The sequence below is a fragment of the Helianthus annuus genome, chromosome 16 (assembly GCF_002127325.2).
Source record: "Helianthus annuus cultivar XRQ/B chromosome 16, HanXRQr2.0-SUNRISE, whole genome shotgun sequence".
NCBI classification, from domain to species: domain Eukaryota; kingdom Viridiplantae; phylum Streptophyta; class Magnoliopsida; order Asterales; family Asteraceae; genus Helianthus; species Helianthus annuus.
The window spans coordinates 178,208,050-178,230,800 of NC_035448.2; the positions used below are offsets into that span (position 1 = coordinate 178,208,050).

At 35.7% G+C, this 22,751-nt stretch overlaps 2 protein-coding genes across 2 annotated transcripts; both read right to left on the bottom strand.

Moving 5' to 3' along the window:
- Window positions 1-16,423: 16,423 nt before the first annotated feature.
- LOC110920080 lies at window positions 16,424-18,065 on the bottom strand. The gene is made up of 2 exons (XM_022164316.1): window positions 16,914-18,065; window positions 16,424-16,438 (listed from the first exon to the last, which is right to left on the bottom strand). The coding sequence occupies exons 1-2, from the start codon at window positions 18,063-18,065 to the stop codon at window positions 16,424-16,426; spliced, it is 1,167 nt and encodes a 388-aa protein (XP_022020008.1).
- A 453-nt stretch (window positions 18,066-18,518) lies between these two features.
- LOC110920079 lies at window positions 18,519-21,006 on the bottom strand. The gene is made up of 3 exons (XM_022164315.1): window positions 20,967-21,006; window positions 18,773-19,025; window positions 18,519-18,663 (listed from the first exon to the last, which is right to left on the bottom strand). The coding sequence occupies exons 1-3, from the start codon at window positions 21,004-21,006 to the stop codon at window positions 18,519-18,521; spliced, it is 438 nt and encodes a 145-aa protein (XP_022020007.1).
- Between the last annotated feature and the right edge of the window lie 1,745 nt (window positions 21,007-22,751).

A 22,751-nucleotide genomic window follows, 5' to 3' on the forward strand; every position in this document is an offset into this window, starting at 1 on the left:
AGAAACTTGTTTATTGATTATGAAACCCTTAGATACATACAAAAGTGTAGGCAAAACCATTTGTGGGTCGAAATGCCTAAAAATGGTTCATTTGCGTAAAATGACTAGTCGAAGGGTAAAAATTGGGATTTGGGGTTCCTTACGTTAAATCCACCACAAAAATAGTTGTGGTGGAAAATAATTAGTTAACTAGTATGGAAATGCAAGTTGCGAAAGGAAAATGGCGAGTTGGATACTTAATGCACAAAAGTCATCTAAACGGGTCAAAATAAATTACACGCGTAACTTAGGTGTTTGCCACGTACTTCACAAAAGTTATGAATCCGAGATAGAGGATTGAGTTAAACACTTTGGAATATGGTTTCTGATTAACTAGAAACAAGTTGGGAGGTCTTAAATTCAAACGGGTCAAAATGTTGATTTTGAGCGATAAGCCGAATGCTTAAAAATTTAGAATTTTATTAGTTTGAATGTCAGATTTTTACTCCATGAGATGGAGAACTAAATTACGGTCGCGTAGGAAAAAGAATCACCTAAAACGGACCCGTAGATAAAAAGTTATGGCGTTTTAAAGTTGATTTTTGATAAAGAAACATAGATGGGCGAAATGCAGGTTTCAGAAACAAACTTGCTGGAAATTGGACTTCCCCGCGGCACGTGATAGGAGACCAGAATCCGGGCGCGACACGCGACATAACATGGGAATGTCGTCGCGACATGCGACGGCTTGACATTTTGGAAATTTGTTGCTAAACTTATTGTTGGCATATTTTGACACACAAACTGGCTCAAACATGTTTTTAGATGCCAAATGACTAACTCAATTCATGTCTTATGGAATGTAGGTATGAGGTACCGTAACGGAATACGATCAAGCTCGATGGAACGAACCGAACACACATCAAATGAAGCTTCCGCAGTTGTTTTAGTTTTTTTTTTGTTTTTTTTTATCAAAAGTGGATTTATGAAAACACATTCTATTATGTTTTGGAATGTTGTAAACATATTTAATTACTTATAACGTAAAAGTTTTTGTTAAGTGGCATTTTTCATATAAAATGCTTACTTTAATGTTGTAGAAATGTTAGAAATTACTACGGGTGTTACAAGTTGGTATCAGAGCTCAAGGTTGTTGGCAAATGTGTTCGGTTCGAGGCTTGATCGCAAATCCGGTTAGTACATGTATATTAATGATTAACATGATTAAAGTGTTGTGGACAACACATAGGGTTAGCGTGTAATTCACGTTACCTCAATTAAATGATAAACAAAGTTGACGAAATTACGTGCGTTAGTACGTACAGTAAAAAGCATTATATTACAATACGGGCGTTTATTAATGTCGAAATTACTAACTTTTGTAAATGTTTAGTCGAAGGGCACTCGCATCTGAAGATAGCGGGAGTGTAACAAATCTCGGATATGACGGAGGAACGGTCCGAAGTATAAAGAGCAGAGCGTACTCGCCAAGGACCCAAATCGCGTAACAGTCGCGAGTAAGGTGAACAGCAAGGAAAGCCCGTTAGGGCAAGCATTACAGGTGCACGTTTTAAATTTTTTTACACGAATAGTAATATGCAACAAATACATAGAGACTGACCGTTACATATGTAGATTAAAAACTTGGAAAAACCTGAATAGAATACCTTTCCAGGATATTATTTCCAAGAAATCTAAATAGAGGCGTTACTTACATGGGGTGTAATGTGAAAATTATAAAAAGGTCATGAGTGTCAGGTGTTGATCGCTTACTTTGGCCAAGTAAGTAGTGAACACATGATGTCATGAACTTTTTATGATGGACATGCTTACATCCGATGTAGTAAGGACGGGTGAGTGGGACAAATTAAAAGTACCCAAATGAATCAGATAAACAAAATATTTGATAATAATGTAAACACACAGCCGAGTGACGGAAGCGTATTATATTAGGATAATGAGCCCGAGTGAAGGGACAAAGAAACATGTAAAATGATTAAGGTACGCACTGGGAGGGGGTGTACGTACACTCGAACCCGGAAAACGCAAACATGTAAAACTACTAAGGTACGCACTAGGAGGGGGTGTACTTACACTCGAACCCGGAAAACGCAAACATGTAAAACGAGTAAGGTACGCACTGGGAGGGAGTGTACTTACACTCGAACCCGGAAAATGTAAACATGTAAAAACTATTAAGGTATACACTGGGAGGGGGTGTACTTACATTCGAACCCGGAAAATGCAAATGTGCCTCTTAACGGGTCGTTTTTGTAAAACGTCAAACTTGAAGACAAAGTCGGATTATAAAAATGAAGCGAGGTCTTAATGCATACCGGGAGGGTTGCAATAATAACGGCTTCGGTAAAACACCCGGTTGATGGGTAAGAATTAAACACATGCGTAGACCGAGAAACGGGAATGCGGATGGAAAGTTAAAAGACTCGGGTTTTTAGTCAAAAGACAACGAGATGATGTAATTAGAAAATTTGAATAAATTATGTTCAACTATTTTAAAGTTGAACGGGTCGAGTATAGTATCATGCCGGACAACATGAGTAAACGCAAGCGTGATAATGGTAGCGTTAAAAGCAAAAGAATAATGAGCCCGGTAATGGGACACAATCAAATTCGAATGTATGTGAACTGGATAAGGGTGAGCATACGATAAACCAACGCATAAATGACGTGAGAAATCATAAGGTCGGAAAATTTGTCCAAAAGGAAACGAATGTAGCCTTAGACTACGGTCAAGGTCAAAGAAAATACCAAGGCGAAAATAAATGATTTTAAACAAAAACAGGATGCCTTGACACCAAACATGTAATTTAAGAATGACATGAGTAAAGAATGATCTACGGGATCAACATAACCTCTGGGGTTATAAATAATGGAAAGGTCTACGAGACTAAAACGACCCACGGGTCATGACTAGAAAGAAATAGATTATAAAGACCTCGCCTTAAAGAGGTGAAAGCCTAATAAAATAGCCCATAAGGCTAAGTGATAAAACCTACGGGTGAATTAGACAAAGCGAGGGAATAAATTGAGAATCCTCGCATAAAACAAAGACTGTAAGGGAATAAATTTTGGACTGGCAATATCCCGGTATGGATACTTGACAAAATTTAAAGAGAATACGCTAAACTAAAACTTCGGTTTTAGTAAGAAATAACGTTTTTACAAATATAAATTCTGATAGGAATTTAAATAGTAAGCATGAAAGATACAAGTCTTGACACTGATAGGCGCAAGACGATATATTCGAAAAGTGATATTTTCGAAAATGAAATATTGATATAAATTAAACATGATGTGACACGATCACGGTCAAGAAATGCAATGTGAAGTAGAATCACATTATAACCAAGCGAGCGGTAAAAAGCAACTGGATTAATAAGTCTAGTTAGTGAGACCGGTTAAGGTCATTTAAATAAATTTGGTTTGCTTGTAAGCGGTGGATTCGGTATAACTGAACCAAATAAATAAATTTGAAAACGAAGGAATTGTTGTTAAAGGTGAAGGATTTCGCTAAAATATCCAAACGGATTAATTAATGGACCCACGAAGAAATTCGGTAGCCTAACAGCGATAGGTCTCGCTAAGTTAACCAAACTGGTTGAAAAAAACGAAATTTCGTTGTTTTGAGTTTCATTATTCCGCATAAGATACGCAGATGTTATTAATCAAAAAGGTATTACCATACTTTTCGGGTAACACCAACAAAAGGTTAAAGTATGAGCAATGCTTAAAAAAAAAGAGGGTTACTCAGTTTAAGTGTATTAGTTATAAAACTCAATAGACTGTGTAAGAAAGGTTTCGGGGACGAAACCTCTTTAAGGGGGGTAGACTTGTAACACCCCGAAATCAGGTTTGGTAATTAAACCACGTTAATATTTATGAACGGGTAAAATACCGCTAGTGGTGAAATTAACCCGGTAAATATTAGGATTTAAATAAATAAACCTAATATTAAATTAAAAAGGGAATAACAGCTTTAGAGGAAATAAAGTTTATAAGAGGCCCGAGTTAACGGGACATAAAATAAAATGGGATTTAACTCCCTAAACCCATTAAGTTAACTAGGAATAATTAACCTAGTTAGTAATGAGTAATTAAGTGAAAACAAGATATAAAATAAGAATTTATGAACCTTTTTATAAAAAGGTTAGAACTATAGGGACTAAAAGGGTTAAGTGTGGAAAGAGTTTTGATTAAAACAAAAATTAAAAACCAAAACACACACAAAGTGTGTTCTGGTCGACGTTTCCACAGAGCCAGAAAGGGGTTCTTCTTTTGAACCCTAAATCATCAAAATAAACCAAACTCATGGGGCAAATCAAGTCTAAATGTCAAATTTCATTATTTGATTCCACCTCAGATTCTTGATGAACTTATGAAATCGAAATTCGAGCTTGCATGATTGATGTTTAGGTGAAACTAGGATGAATCCATGTCTAGGAACAAACCCTAGTTGAAAAATTGATGAATTAAGATTGAAAAAATAGGAATTTGATAACCACCCATATATGTGCTAAGTGGGTTTTGATTAAATTCGTGTATGTGATACTTTTAGGGGTTTTGATTGCTAAGAATAAGTGTTATAATGTCATAAACATGTTCAAATTGAAAGCTGAATTCAAACAGCTCCTGATCAGAATTTACAGCCGACTTGTATTGGCTGTAACCTGAACAAAACGTGACAAAAACATGTGTTTCTTGAGTCTAAAATGTAATTCCAAGAAATATCTTTAAAACCCCACTGTAATCGCATTTTTTCGACGAAAATTGAGCGTTTTATGAATTTTTCCGTATCAAAGGTTCAAGCTGCGTTTTCTGGCAGAATTTGCAGCCCATTACAAATTTCATAACTCAATTTAGGAATTGAGTTATGATCTCAAATTCTTACTGTAGATAGTTTTAAGTGACTAAAAGAATCGCCAATTGGAATTTCGTCAATCGGATAGACGAGGAATTTTAAATGAACTTTTCCGTAATCTGCAGTCAGAAGTGACGAATCTGATTGCAGCTTAGAAATGAATTTTTTCGAATTTTTGGTAGAGAGTTAGATCTTGAAATTTTAACACAAGGTCTAACCCTCCGAGAGGTATGCTACATAAAAAAATCATAATTTTTGAAGACTTGTAAACAGGTTAAACAAGTCACCAAAAACAGCCCATTTTTCAGTGATATGAAATGCCTGAATGAAATCGCGGTCTACTTGGTTGTGTGTAAAATTTGATTTCATTAAGAGTTCAGATGAAATTGCCTAAGTGAGTTCAATGAACCAAATGTGCATTTGAATATGTTGATAAGTCAATTGACTTTTAAAAAGTCAAACCGACCAATGATTAGATCAAATGATAATTTTGATATGGTCGAATGATAAATTCGACATAAAACCCGTAGGATGGAATAGTCGTAAACGACTATGACTAATCTAACCGTCTTACGAATTGTGATGATGATAGTTTGACTCTAGACAAGCTAGATGAAGACTTGGGAAAGAAGCGGGTCAAACGGATCGAGTACGCGGAAAAAGCACATAACCGGATGCAAGGTAAGTGAAACATACACCTTTTAGTAGAATAAATGTTTATTCTATAAGTTGCAAATACAATAAGGATAATATTCAAGATATGGTTCCCGACGCGAAATAATATGGGTCGGAACTAATATAAATGATAAAAACCATGTTTAATGGTAAAAGAAATAAAACGGTAAATTAGCCATGGAAAGCTAATTGTAGAAATGGATTTTTGAACGGTTACTATAAGTAAGCATAAATGAATAAAAAGAGTAAAACGGGTCAAATGGTAATGAGGATACCGTTTGACAAATATCGACTAATAAGCACTTGTCGAGTCTTATGCTTTCAGGATGAAGTGGCTTATGAATTCGCGTTGCTATGAACTAGCAAATTTTCGAGACAAGGTATTAAAACGGGTCAATGTATTGATCCGAGCCAGGTACACATAATTATGTTGTAGTTAAAAGTGCTATTTTGGTCAATAATTGGCGAGAGTCTTTTGTCGTAAAATAAGAGACTAGAAAAGCCCTTAACGGGCGAATCGGGTAAATGACCGTTAGAGGTTGTTTAGAAACTTGTATATTGATTATGAAACCCTTAGATACATATAAAAGTGTAGGCAAAACCATTTGTGGGTCGAAATGCCTAATAATGGTTCATTTGCGTAAAATGACTAGTGGAAGGATAAAAATTGGGATTTGGGGTTCCTTACCTTAAATCCACCACAAAAATAGTTGTGGTGGAAAATAATTAGTTAACTAGTATGGAAATGCAAGATGCGAAAGGAAAATGGCGAGTTGGATGCTTAATGCACAAAAGTCATCTAAATGGGTCAAAATAAATTACGCGCGTAACTTAGGTGTTTGCCACGTATTTCACAAAAGTTATGAATTCGAGATAGAGGATTGAGTTAAACACTTTGGAATATGGTTTCTATTAACTAGAAACAAGTTGGGAGGTCTTAAATTCAAACGGGTCAAAATGTTGATTTTGAGCAATAAGCCGAATGCTTAAAAATTTAGAATTTTATTAGTTTGAATGTCGGATTTTTACTCCATGAGATAACTAAATTACGGTCGCGTAGGAAAAGGAATCACCTAAAACGGACCCGTAGATAAAAAGTTACGGCGTTTTAAAGTTGATTTTTGATAAATAAACAAAGCTGGGCGAAATGCAGGTTTCAGAAGCAAACTTGCTGGAAATTGGACTTCCCCGCGGCACGTGACAGGAGACCAGAATCCGGGCGTGACACGCGACAGAACATGGGAATGCCGTCGGGAATGCGACGGCTTGATATTTTGGAAATTTGTTGCTAAACTTATTGTTGGCATATTTTGACACACAAACTGGCTCAAACATGTTTTTATATGCCAAATGACTAACTCAATTCATGTCTTATGGAATGTAGGTATAAGGTACCGTAACGGAAGACGATCAAGCTCGATGGAATGAACCGAACACACATCAAATGAAGCTTCCGCAGTTGTTTTAGTTTGTTTTATCAAAAGTGGATTTATGAAAACACATTCAATTATGTTTTGGAATGTTGTAAACATATTTAATTACTTATAACGTAAAAGTTTTTGTTAAGTGGCATTTTTCATATAAAATGCTTACTTTAATGTTGTAGAAATGTTAAAAATTACTACGGGTGTTACACTAGTTGTATGACACATTTGATAGCATGTAGGTTACTGTCAGTAACAATGATGTCATCAACAGAGAGAATTATGGTATTTTGTTTGTAAGTGAATAAAGATAGATCCGTCTTGGAAGCCTCGGAGCCAAGCCTGTGTCGAGCCTCAGAGAGGTGATGAAAACTAGCATATGGTGCATGTTTAAGACCATAAAGGACTTTGCATAAAAGACATATATAACCTGGATGTTTCGGATCAATGAACCTTGTGGATGTCGAATGTAAACAATTTTGTTGATATTACCATGAAGGAAGGCATTCTGAACATTAAGTTGTTGAAGAGGCCACTGCTTTGCAACTATAAGAGAGAGGACCACCCAGACAATTTTGTTGATATTACCATGAAGTAAGGTATTCTGAACATCAAGTTGTTGAAGAGGCCACTATTTTGCAATAGTAAGAGAGAGGACCACCCAGATAGTAGTTGTTTTGACAACTGGACTAAATGTTTAATTGAAATAAATACCTCGCTTCGGCAACAAGACGAGCTAAGTATCGTGTAATATCGCTATGTTGATCCCTTTTAATCTCATACACCCACTTACAATTAATTACATTAGTGTTAGGGATAGGTGGGACCAAAGTCTACGCATTAGTTTTGACAAGTGCGTTAAATTCCTCGGTCATGGCTTAACGCCACTACGGATGTTGGTTGGCAATCGTAAAGGAAGTGGGTTCATCATTGAGAGGTGCGGAAGGAAAATCCATAGCTTTAAGGGACCCGAGGTTTAGGATTAGGGCGAAGATTAGGTGGACGTAGATGAGGAGGAGGGGTCATAGATGAAAAATTGTTTGAAGACGATAGGGACAAGGCAGTTGTAAGATATGAATGGAGGAGACTGCTTGTTGGAATGGGAAGTTATGTTCAAAAAATCGAACATGTCAAGCTATGTAGATGCGATCATTTGTTTGCTTGAGACACCGATACGCATGATTTTGTGGACTGTAACCAAGGAATATACAAGGTGTGGACTGAAAAACCATTTTGTTAGGATTATAGGGTCGAAGATGAAGGAAGCACTACAAATGAATACTCAAAGGAAGGGCAAGAAGAGTGAGTCCAGTCTTGACAACGTGGCAATCTTGGGGCTCAATGAATCCATTTTGTTTGCTCGTGTGTGGACAAGATAAGCAATGGATTATACCCAGAGACTGAAAGAAACTTTCCAAGCGGCAGAATTAACCCCCACCCTAGTCAGTTTGGACTTGTTCAACCATGTGAACAAAATTTGTAAATACTTTGTAAACATCATATTTGCTTATCAATGGAAAGATCCAAATATAACGCGAAGTGACCGTCAAAAGATAAAACATTCGCAGGTCGCCAAAGATCACAATATAAAAGATCAAGTAATGTGCACTACAAAAAAATGGAAACAGGTAAATGCATCTTGGTGGGCTTGCCCATAGGATAAGTGGTACACAAAATACAACTAGATGTCTTAGTTATAGGCAAAGAATAACTAGAAATAGTAAAATTGAAAAGATTCTCGTGTGGATGACCAAGCCTTTGATGTAAGACGTCAAAAGATGTGTGGGTGGCAGAAAATCTGTGCTTATTGATAGAGTGTAGAAGCGGAGACGAAGAGTGTAAAGACCATTTTCACTGGGACCATGAGAAGGGTAATGCATGTAGGCTCGTCCTTCACAACAAAAAAAAGAGAGTGAAATTCAAAGAAAACATTATTGTCTAAACTAAATTGTTGGAGATATAGAAGTTGGTTTTTAAGTTCAGGAAGATGAAAAATGTTGGATATGTTGAATGATTTGTTTGAGGAACAAATTTGATAAACCAATATGAAGAATATGAAGACCATTACCACTACCAACATGAAGAAAATCATCATACTTATCAAATCTAATATGACATGATTGGTGGCTCCGGTATTAGGAAACTAGGTAGAGCCTCTGGGTTATCCTAGGTGAGACTGATAATCCATATAGTTTGCATGTGTACGGATCATGGTTAGCGCAGCCAGACGGGAGATGTCCAATTCCACAACGGTTGCAGAACCGTAAACCGTATTTTGTGAAGAGGCCCACAAAAACTGACTGGGGTCGTCACCACAGCCCCGACATTCACCTCTTAAGTTACTATTGGAATTTCCAATGTTACTATTTCCACAGTTGTTGTACTATCCTCCACGATAGCCACCTCGGTGTCCTTGATTGTTGTGACCATAGTTAATTGGAGCATGAGCCATCTAGTGGGCTTGAGGTGACTGAGTTGTTGAAGAGACAACTGGCATTAGTTGAGAACCTACTAAATAAGTTATTTGTTGTAAAGTTTGAAGCATTTGTGGGGTTGAGCAGAAATTGTGGCAGTGAATGTAACAGTCTCACTGTGCTATGGAGGTTTTGTAACCATGTACTCGTGGCCTGTAAGTAGACTGAATAGTTCATTGAAAGCTAAGGGAGTCAGATGAGCCAATACATTTGTTTTGAGACCATTGTACTCGTAACGCAATCCATTTATCACATGTAGAACCTAATCTTTGTCTATCATAGGCTCACCAATATTTGCAAGTGTTGAAGCTATCTCTTGTGCACGACTAAGGTAGGTGATGGTCGTTCCATCCCCTTTCATTTTTAGCTTGAGAAGTTATGTTTTGAGTGTTTATTCTCTGAAGGTTGTGTGGGGAGCATACGCTCTAGCACGAGAATCCCACAATTCACGAGTAGTGGTTCCTTGAACATAAGCAAACGATGCTTGAGACAGTGGAGATGATGATCATGTGAACATGAGCATTGTTTGCAATCTAGGTTTGATAGTTGGAATTTGATGTGACAACAAATGAAAATTCAGATGTGGTAGTAATAGTGGGACTTGGACACGAAATGGAACCATCAATGTAACCAAACATATTTTAGGTAATTAGGAAAAGCTGGATCATGATTTTTCCACAAGCCATAACTTTTTGGGGATAGAGTAAAGGAAACTTTTATGAATATTCAGAAGCCCTTTCAGTTGAGGTAAAAGTTGTAATTGTTGTCATTGTTTTGGTAAAAATTGGTGAGTGTCGTCGATTAAGACTTTTGAGTGTCATCGATTAAGGAGAGTGTCGCTAGGAAAAGGTGAGTGTTTCTTAATCAAAGATGTCAAGAAATTTATAACTTGAGTTTTGAGTGTCGCTAGCGAGTGTCACCATGAAACTTTGAACAACAATCAAAGTCGCTAACTTGTGTAAGCTGAGAGAGTGTCGGCATCACACTTGTTATGAGAGTTGTGAGTGTTGCCAATGGCATTGTAGCCGGATATGTAAGTATCGTCGGAGAGTGTCGCCCAGTAGTCAAACGACGGTGGCACGGCGGTGCTGAGACGGTGGCACAAGAGGGTTGAGACGGTGGCTTGGCTCTGATACCAAATAAAACACCTTTATGTGTGTGTAATTGTGATTGTAGTGAAATGTTGTTAGGGATAAATATTTGTAACACCTATATTTACACAATTTTACCTCTAATATTTCCATAATGAGCCTTTAATTATTCATAATTACTTAATATTGTGAGTTGAAAAAAATAAAAGAAAAGAAAATGTGTAAATGAATATTGAATAGTTAGGACTTAGGACATAGGATTTGAGATAGGAAGAAGTACGTGAAAACAGACAAGTGAGTGCAAGGGTCCCCCAATTTTTATGCCACATGCCAATTCTTATTTAGTTCAAGTACTGTATGTTTTCCTTTTTAACCAATGGTGCTAAATATATGCATGTGTCTTATGTAGTTCAAGATTTCTTTTTTTTTTTCTTTTTTTTTTTTTGCAGGATGAGGTATGGGCTCTAAAATTAATCAAAGTTTCAATATGATGTTAACATTATATTAAGAAATATGGACAATGATAATCACAGAACAATGTATCGCTTTAAGTCGTGTTAAACACATAAAACGAGCTTTAAAATTTCTCTACTTCCCTTTCTTTTGGCTTTACTTTGGCACAATATGAAGGTATATTGTGTGGTATCATTTGACTACCAAATACGTATATAATTAACACGTCAAAAAAAAATACCGTATCATGTCATAGCACTAATTTCTGCTATGCACCAGAAAACTACTACTATTTCCACGTCAATTTCTGTAGGAAATTCGTGAGTAACTGCAGTTACCCACGGATTTCCACGAAAATGGGTTGTAGGAATTTTACTCGTGGGTAATTCTTTTCTGACGCATTTTTACAAATTCTCTAACTCATTTCCCACACAAATGTTTCGTTAGAATTCTCCTACTCATTACTCACGGAATTAATTTTCTTAACTTTCCAACGCATTTCTCACGAAACATTAATTTTTTAAAAATTTTGTGTTTAAATCATTTATATTTATTTTTATTATATATATTTTAATTTTCTTACACAATTCCTACATTTCTTCATACACAATTCCAACAGAATGTATTCGTTTTTCCGACATAATTCCTACGAAATATTTTTTCCTACATAGTTCTAACAGAATGTATTCTTTTTTCCTACTCAATTTCTATGAAATTAGTTTTCTTCCTACACAATTCCAACATAATGTATTCTTTTTTCCTGAGCCTCGATATATCTTAATGGCTCATTAAGCCTTTATTGATAAACATTCGATGTTGAAAGGCTACATCATATTGTATTGAGTGTTATTATATCGTAACAAAGATTACAAGTCATACATGCCCTAATAACTCATGTTGGGCCTTGATATATCTCAAAGGCCCACTAAGACCTTTATTATGTAACATTCGATATTGAAGGGTTACATCATGTTGTATTAAGTGCTATTGTATCGTAACCTAGAACACGAGTCATACATGCTCTAATAGACCGTATTAAGGCATATATGGATTCCTACGATTTTTCTACGGAGCTATTACATTCATTATTTTCCTGCGAGTTTATGACGAATTGTTAAAAGGAAACGTATTTCGTAGGAATTGCGTCAGTATTTTCCTACACATCTCCTACCGATATTAATTACAAACTATTCTGTCAGAAATCTGTCGGCATTTTTGACACATATTCTACGTATATTTATAAATTTGTTTTAGAAATAACATATATGTGTATTACAAAAAAAAAAAAAAAAAAAAAAAAAAAAAAAAAAAAAAACTATCCATTCTGTGAGTAATTTGTCTGAATTTCCGACACACTTCCTACGGATAGTTAATTTAAAAATAACATATATTTTTATAAATAATAAAAGTTTATATTTAATATCATTAATTTTATTTATTAAGAATATTTTTTATGATAAATTGGATTCCTACGCATTCTCTACTAATGATTATGTAACACCCCAAACTGCACACATGTTAATAATTTTATATTATTATGACTTGAATGAAATATGATAATTAACATTCCGAACTAAGTAAAATACTAACGAAGTAGTTGTATTTAGTATGGACTTGGTGGCTAAGAATAGTTAACATGGTTATAAAAATTAGAGTAAACTGCCATTTTGGTCCCTGTGGTTTGGCCAGTTTTGCCACTTTAGTCCAAATCTCAAACTTATTACATCTGGGTCCCTGTGGTTTGTATTTTGTTGCCATTTTAGTCCAAATCTCAAATCAGGTCAGATTTAAAAAAAAAAAAACCTGGTTTTTGTCCTTTTCCTCAGGGGCATTTTGGTTATTTTATATTTTATAAATGAAAAAAATATAACAAAATCCCAAACACCCCATATCTCTGCACTCTTTCTCTCTCTCTCTCTCTCTCTCTCTCTCTCTCTCTCTAAACAACCCCTCTCTCTCTTCTCTCTCTCCTCTCTCTAGAACACCACCACCACCACATCCTCTCCGTTCATCCACCGCCGCAACAGCAGAAACCGCCATCCGTCGTTCCAATCAAATGTCAGATCAAACAAGAATCCAAACCAAGAATCCCCACAAATCAAAACCCCTTTACTTCCAATCACTCCAAACCAAACCCAAAACCTAAACCCACAAATTCAAGAACAAGAACAAACAACCCATCTTCATAAAACCCTCAAAAGATTCGAACAAGAACAAACCACCACCGTATCATCACCCCCACCACCGCATAACCCGAACAGAACTGACCTTGCCCCAAATAGAAACAACCCGAACGAAACAGGGTTGTCGCCGCTGCTGCTGATACGCGGCTCCGCCGCCGCTGCCGCTGAAACGCGGCTCCGTCTCTTCGATCTCCCTCTCTCTCATGCATATCTCTCTCTCCGCCGCTCATGGCGGCTCTGCTGATGTCGTACCCTCCGCCACCACCAAGTGGTGGTGGTGCTGCCGCCGTTGTTTATCGGGAGGGGACGGCGAAGGGCAGGGGATAGTGGTTGATCGTTGTGGTTGCGTGTGGTGGTTCACCGGAGGGGGTTGTTTGGTGGTGTCGTTGCCAGCTGAATCGAAGAGGGAGGATGTGGGTGTCTGTGTGTGTGTGTGTGTGTAAGAGATGGAGGAATGGAGAGTGATGGTGGTTGCGGTGGCCGGAGATCGGTGGTGTTGGCGGCGACGATGGCGGAGGTTGGGGATGATGTGGGGGTGGTGGTGGTGTGGTGTACATAGTTCAGAGAGAGAGAGAGAGAGGGAGACAGAGAGCAGATGTTGAGAGAGAGAGCAGATGGAGAGAAAGAGAGGGATGAAGAACTTTAAATAACATCCAAAAAGACCAAAATGCCCCTGAGGAAAAGGACAAAAACCAGGTTTTCTTTTTAAATCTGACCTGATTTGAGATTTGGACTAAAATGGCAACAAAATGCAAACCACAGGGACCCAGATGTAATAAGTTTGAGATTTGGACTAAAGTGGCAAAACTGGCCAAACCACAGGGACCAAAATGGCAGTTTACTCTAAAAATTACCATTATGTGAGTAAGGAAATTAACATGTAACAAATTAAATACTAGATTAAACATGAGGGGATGAATATGGCACTTTGGAAAGTTAGAGTATAAGAAAAACAAAATGCATATTTTTTTATGTATACGTGTGTCCGTGCGTGGTTTAGAGAGAGAGAGAAGGAAGGAAGAACAAGTTCAACCTAAAACTAAAATCTGTAACTATAACAAATTGAAGGAGGAAATCAATGCTAATCTTATGCATGAGCCCTAATAAGTAATCATCGATGCTTGTCTAACAAGTGGTAAGTCACAATTCTTGATTTGGTGAAGATTGAATGTGATGAGAATGTGTGGAAATGGTTAATTCTTAGGTGTCATGATGATATGATGTAAATTAATGTAAAAGCATGATTAGGAAATGTTTATGAATGCGCAATTTTGCGCAATTGTTGTGTTTAAGTGTTTTAGTGGGAAAACCTTTATGATTATGGAAGTGGGTTTTGTCATGAATATGAGACTAGAGCCATTTTAGACATGAATGTAGTACTAAATGCAATTCATGAAGGTATGGTGATAGGATGAGGTTGAAATTCTTAATCTTGTGAATTATAGACTACATGTGGCTAAATCGATAGTAAATAGGCAACTCGAGAATGAATTAAATCGTATACCTACCAAGTATTTGATGAAATGCTTTAGTTAAGAATTTTGCAAATTGACATTTGACTCTACATGATGACCATTGTTTGAGTATGTAAATGTCATGTGTGTTGAGTTTTATGTTATCTTACCAAAGAATATATGTGAAGTAAGCATGAGACATGAATTCTAAGTATGAACGGGTTATGTATAGGGATAACGGAAGAAGGATTGAGCCACAAAAAGTAATATGAAACTCAAGACCGAGGTACGCTACTTGTACGATTAAAGTTTATTTGTAGCATTGCTTAATGTTATATATTGTAGTAATAGTAGTCCGTTAAAGAATGATCATGAAATAGACCCAATACGAACGGGTCGAACGAATTAGAATGTCATATTAAAGAATGATCATGTAATAGACCCATTACAAACGAGTCGAACGAACTAGAATGAATATGTAAAAGAATGGTCATATGTTGACCCGTTATAAACGGGTCAAATGAACTAGAATAAGGATGTAAAAGAAATGGTCATGTAATTGATCTGTTATGAACGAGTCAAACAAATAGAATGTGATGTTAAAGAATGGATATGAGATTGATCCGTTGCGAACATGTTAAACAAGCTAGAATGTGAAGTAAAAGACTGGTCATGTAATTGACCCGTTGTGAACTGGTCAGCGAATTAGAATGTTATGTTTAAGAATGGTTATGTAAGTGACCCGTTGCGAACGGGACAAACAAATGGAAGTATAATGAATGTGTATCATTTTTGTTGGAAGTTAGTATGATGAAATTACATGCAATTAATTTTGATTCTTGTTGTTGTGATATAGGTAAAGCCACCATTTAGATGGCACGCTATGCTCGGAACGAACACACTCCATATTATTTAAGTCTTGGTATTTGACCGGTTGAAATACGAGCATTCCAGATTAAAATGAAAATGAATTCTATCGGAAATTGCCAACACTTTTCCTACACATACTGATTCCTACGAATTCCGAATAATATTTAAAATGAAAACGAATTCCGTCGGAAAGTTTCGACAGTTTTTCTACGCAAACCAATTTGTCGTTTTTTTGTCACAAAACTAAAATCCTTTCTTGTTCGTCGAAATTTCGTAAGAAAAGTGTGGGTATTTTCGTTCATAGGAAATATATAAGAAATTTTGATTGGAATAATACCAGTTTTCTAGTAGTGATGGTTCCTGGGTCATAATGATTTGCATACACTACATGATTTTTTTCAAACTATTATATATTTAAAAAATTATTAAAATTATTGCATATTTTATTTTTCAAAAGTGGTATAATAGGTTAGAAATAACCTTCTATTCAAACTGGATAAATTCATATATCCCTCTAAACTTGCAAAGTTATATTCTAAAACACATTTTAATGAACACACGATATGCAATGCTTTTCATGCATGATTTGGGAAAATATGTAATTTTATAAGTTTAGAGAGGTATGTATGAAATCACATAGTCGTGAAAAGTAATTTCAAAATTGTGAGCTCTGAGAAAGTGGGTCGTGTATGATTGCCCACCTTTCCTTTGGCGAGGGTTGGACATGCTGATAGTTTAAGTCAATAAATTTCAATTAAATACTAAATATATAAAATACACAACTAACTTTTTTTTAATTATTTTTGAAACTTTAGAATTAACAAAGCATAGTTTCTTTAAAAAAACATAGAAATTTTCAAATACATTTTCTTTTATTTATAATCATCGTTGTCGTCTTTGTTTAGTATGTGTGTATGTGTGAACTTGAGATTCTACTATGCCTACAAAGAAAGAGCCTGCACCAACAAACTAGAATACCCGGAATAAAAACAAACAAATGAATTAATTAATATATATCTTAATTTATTTTTTAGAGTTAAAAGCAAACATTAAAAGGATCAAACAAGAAAATATACTATGCGCGTTGGCTCCAGTGGCGGAACTAGAACAAAAATTCAGGGGTATCCCAAAATTTTTTTTCTTTTTACCGTGCAATCGTACAATATTAAAAAAACAACAATACATAAAATAAAGTAAAACAAATACCTAATAGATTTGTCATCTTCTTTTTTTCATAGCTTGAAATCGTTCCATCACATCGTCGTCTTTTACTTCACTTAAAAAATCCTTTTCGACCGCACAAACCATAGCATTGTTCAAGAATTCCGGACCGATTCGATTGCGTAAATCCGTCTTCACAAGCTTCAATTTCGAAAAACATCTTTCAACGGTTGCGGTTGCCACCGGTAAAAGCAAAGCTAGCTTAACTACCCGATAAACTGTAGGACAAGAACTATGCGTTCCCGTTTCAACCATAACACGCGCAAGATCACTTATTCCATTCAAGTCTTCAAAGTTATCATCATCGCTTATTGTGTGACGAAATGACTCAATATCACCCAAAAGACTCCCTATTACTTGTGTAGTAAAATCATCCGGGTACATCTTAGCAAACGCTAATATCTTCGATGGGTCAAACTTAGATAAACCGTTAGAAGGATTTAAACCCGACATATTTTTTATCAAACTAGTTGTTACCTCATTAAATCGATTTCCTAGTTCTTGAATTTGCATGTCCAAAACCTCATTAAAAATGTCTACTTCAAAATGATGTCGATTTGTAATGACATTCTTTCGGTTTCTTGGATTACCATAACTTTCCGTCATGTCCAACATTGTAATGTCATATTTTTTACAAAAGGAAGTCACTTTTTCCAACATCGGCTCAAACCCATTTTGTCTTAAATCATTTAATGCTCGTTTTGTACCATTTATCAAGTTGGCCGCTTCTAATAAATCTTTACCTTTTTGTTGAAGGTGTTTTGAAAGAGCATTTGTGTAACTTAATATATCTCCCATCAAATGCATATAAAAAACAAACTCGAGTTTTTTAAAATAGGATAGAATACCTTTTGCATTTGTCCGTTGTTGACTGCAATCTCCATCTTCTTTAACATATTGAAGTACGGTAACAACTTCCGGAAACAATCTAAGCAAACTGATGATGGTTCTATGATGTGAACCCCATCGCGTATCACCGGCTCGTGCTAGGGAAACCTCTTGGTTTAATCCTTTACCCGTTTTAATTTCACCTTCAAGTATCTCTTTTTCCACTATCGCCTTTTTTTCCTCCCTTAACATATCTTTTCGTTTGCAAGAAGCTGAAACCGTAGTGACAACCATGGAAAGGAATTCATAGAAAGTTTTCACACCGGCATGTTTTTTTGCAACAGCGACTATAACCAACTGAAGTTGATGAGCAAAACAATGGATGTAATGTGCAGACGGGTTATCTTTCAAAATCAACGCTTTATCAATGGCTTGTTTAAGAGTTGTAGAAGCCGTGTCTTTCACATGAACAATTCCGATAAAACTCTCTCTAACAGCACCAAGTTTATCAACAAATCTAACAACTACAGCCATTTGCTCCTTCAAAGAACATCACTGGATTCATCTACCAACAACCCAAACACGTCATCTTTAATTTGTGCACAAATGTTTTTTGTTACTTCCTTCGAAAAGCATTCAATAATCTCCTTTTGTATCTTTGGCGATGTCAATTTATTGTTCTTTTTCGCATTCCCTAATGTGTACTTCCCAATTTCTGGGTGGTTAGTACTAATCAAGTTTAACACCGAAAGAAACATACCTTGAGAATTAGATTCTTCCGACTCATCATGGCCACGAAAGGTAAAGAGTTTTTTAAACAGAATCTAGCACTCATAACAGAACCTAATAATCGATAATAATTTGCAATAATTTCTTCTTTAGTCAACTTCTTCATATTCTCATCCATATGTTTCTTTTGATTCATGAGATTGTGACATTTTTGTACCGCCTTTGAATGATGACTATCAACATTCCCAACATGTTCCTTTAATGACCCTTTTTACTCCAATCACTAAAGCCTTTAGAACTAGAAGACCATGTATCTCTTCCGCCTTGATTACCAACATCTTCTTTAAACAAGTAACAATATAGACAATATACTTTGTCTGCTTTGATGCTATACTCTAACCAACTACAATTATTAAACCAACTAACAACAAAACGTCTTTTTTTTTCCATAACAGTCTTTAACAGGAAACTTATAACTATGTGGTTGAAAAGCCCCTTTAACAAGATACGACCTTCTTATGTCATCTATTTGATTTGGGTGATAACTAGCAATAGGTGGCCTATCAAATGGATCCGGAGGAAGATCATTCAAATCAATAATACCTCGTGTTGTTGGAATTGAAGTTGTAGGATTATCATTCAAATCATCATTTGCTTGATCAACATTCGGAATTGCATCAACGTCATCATTTGCTTGATCAACATTCGGACTTGAATCAACGTCAACATTCGGAGGAGTTGTTTCATTCGGAGTTGTATCATTTTCTTTTGAAAAAGTTCCCAATTAAAGCTTGTTTTTTGGATTTTGGTTTCGTCATCACTACAAAGAATTCAACCAATAAACAATCAAACTAACAACCAATTACCAATAAGTAACAATATTCATAAAACTAATCAAACCGCCATTAACAATAAGTAACAATATTCATAAAACTAATCAAACTGAAAGTCTAAATATTCATAAAACTAATCAAATATTCAAACTGAAAGTCTAAACAATCAACTAACAAACCTAAATACCAAATCAAACTTTAATATTCATAAAGTGATAAAACTAATAAAACTTCTTTGTTCGTGACCTTTGATTATCTGCAAGTGGAAAAAAAATCAAAGGGAAACTAATCAAAGTGATAAAACTAATAAAACTTTAATATTGAAAAAATCAAAGGGAAACAAACAAAAAACAAACCTGCAAGTGAAAAATAATCTGCCGCCTGTTTGTTCGTGACCTAATGTGACCGACAACAGCAGTTCAACACTTCAGCCAAGCCAATTCTGTTCGATTGTTGAACTGTTCCCGTGTTCCGCCTGTTTGTTCGTGACCTTTGATTATCCTTGCATAATAATCTGCCGCCCAATGTTGTTGGGTTATTATTTTGTTATTTGGGTTAACTAGTATTGGGCTATCATTTGATTATTTGGGCCAACATAATCAGAATAAATTGGGCTTATTTCAGTTTGTAATTTTTTTTGAGGGGTGTCCTAGTAATTGTTGAGAGGTGTCCTTAGTATAAAAAACGAAAAAAAAAAATTTACACTAGCGGATAAAAGTTGAGCCGTAGCCCGGGCTACGCCTCGGACCACATTAGGTCCGCCCCTGGTTGGCTCCTCATCAAGAATGCCACCTCCGCATGGAGAGCTGAAATGGGGAAAATTCTGACAGGAACAGCGCTCAGAGTTAGAAATATCGAGATTAACAATGTGTCATTCTTTTTATGTGATTCGAATGACGAGACTAGTAACCATCTTTTTACATCGTGTATGGTGGCGAGTAGGGCTTGGTATCATATTTCGAGATGGTGTAGAGTGGCTCACACTGTTAGAGAGATTTTGAAGCTCCATGAACATGTACGGCTGAAAGGATTAGCTAAAGAGTTATTCTACGGGATTCTCATAATCGGGTGTTGGAATACTTGGCGTGCTAGGAATGATGCCAAATTCTCTAACAATCAAGTGCGGGTGGAAGACATCATTAGCGAAATTAAGTCGGTTGGGTATCTTTGGGTTAGAAGTAGAATGAAAGCGAGGTCTGTGTCCTGGGCCAAGTGGTGTAACTTTGTTCTTTTGTAATTAATTACGTAGTGTTCTTGTTTGGCCGCGCTGTTTCGTGGGTTGGTTGTTTCTATGAAGTTTACTTTTCAAAAAAAAAAAAAAAAAAACAATGTCGTTTTGGTTATCGTTGTTCGAGTCATGCAAAAACATGATTAACATACATAAGGTAAGTGGGGTGTCTATTCACGAGAAGCATTTTTTCTGTATTACTCGTTTTGCTAGATTGTGAAAAGTAAAACTCAAAGATTTGATTAGGTTGAATTAAACTAATATTAACCTGAATTGCAATTAATTATGAAAAACGAACAATAGAAGACAAAAATACAAGATGAGAAACAAATCATCACATTCATGTTCATATTTGGCACAACTATGTATTACTATAATCTAATTTACTTCAGTTTCCTAACAAGCTACATAGACAACTTTGTTCGGTGTAGAGTTTTTTTACTTAACTAATGCTTCTTTCAAAATCAAAATCACATGTAATGTCGTTTAAAAATTTCTTGCACAATTAGTGCTAAAGCCATTTGAAATGGCGAAATTTCTAGCATCCTAGGGTTGTGTCAGTTATTTTCAGTTTGTGCAGGAGACCAATAATTTGAAAAGGTACAATGGCCATTTGTAATGGCGAATTCTGAACAAAAAAGGTACCAAAGCCATTTGTAATGGCAAATTCTGATGTCATAGCCATTTCAAATGAGGTTTTAAATAATGAGGTTTGAATTATTCAAATTCTAGTAGAATCAAAAGAAAAAGACTCTGATCCGATCAATCCAAGACTTTTAAAAGATGTATGATACAAACCAGGTCCCGCGAGAGACAGCAGAACTTAAAAAAATTATTTTTCGTTTCGGTTTGTCGTACGTGTTTAGGGTTTCGGTCACGGCTTGTTCTAGGGTATTTTCGGGTGCCGTTACAATATATATGATATTTTGAATCTGGTTTAGATTTACGCTTGCTCACATTTCTTCTATGGTAACAGTAGGCCTGCATGGGGAGGACGACCACCATTGCAGTTTTCGCCATTCAAAATGGCATTATGTACAGAAACATGTAGATTTCGCCATTCAAAATGGAATGTTGTGTAGAATTCGCCTTTCTGAATGGCTATTGTACCTCACATTGCAGAATTCGCCATTTGTATTGGCTTTATGTGTAGCTTTTTGCAGATTTCGCCATTCTTAACGGCTATGGTACCTTTTCTAATGATCTGAGCCCTGCACATTGTGAATATTCCTGCCACAAGACTACGAGGTTTGTAATTTCGCCATTTCAAATGGCTTTAGCACTAATTGTGAAAGAAATTTTTGGACGGCATTACTTGTGATTTTGATTTTGAAAGAAGCATTAGTTCAGTAAAAAACTCTTCGGTGTATCATAAGACTAAGGAATCCGGCCGAATTACTTAAAACCGAATGAGGACCCGAGCTACGATGTTGTCTAAACAATTACGGACGTGATCTCTATAAATTCACATAGCATCATGATAGTTAATGACTGGAAAACTAATGACAGACAGATTACGAATATAAATTTATAAAAGAGAAGTCCATCTTAAAACCCTAAAACATAAACACATAACTACTCAAATTATTTACTAGTAAAAATAATAACAACACATGCATGTTAATAAATCAAATGAAATACAATTACATAATCAAATCCTACACTCAATTGTGATCACATAAAACGAACTAGCCGTTCATCAAACCCTCGATGCTGTTGCTGAAAGCGAACCCCACATTCTGCAGTATAAAAGTTCATTTTGTGGGCTGTCAGTTTCTTGACTCCTTCTACTAAAATAAAGCAGCCTTTAACTTTCAACCCATGTCGCCATAGTTAATTATAATGGCCCTTTGAAGTATGACCTCCCACGAATTAATTTATGGCCCATTCACACCTTTTGTAGTATTTATGGCTGGTTTTAATATAAAATAACATGTACATAAAATGCATCAATTATTTATGTCCCCTAGGTTGATGTAAACAATGTTACTTTTAGTTTCAGTTTCAACACTTATATTTTAAATAATGTACACCTTTATCCCAATTAATTTTCATTTAATTTGATTTTTCTATAATAATTTGTACTCGTTAACTTTTAAGAAAAATCTGAATACGCAACTATATTCTGATATAAGTTTAACTAAAAACAAAATCATATTCAAATTTAGTATTGTAAACTATATCGAGTACCGGTACCATAATGTTGTCGTAACGGACCAAATCGATACCAACCAAAACTGAATTTCGGCTGCATGACGACAGGAAATCTCATTGGTTATAATAATAATATACCTTATTTGAAGAAAGGAGAAAAAGAATGTATTTTAAATTTAGTTTAATAATATATATTTTGAGAGAGGAGATCCTGTACAAGACAAAAATTGTGTACGAATTGTAGGAGACAAGCTGAGCCATTTATCTCCCAAGATC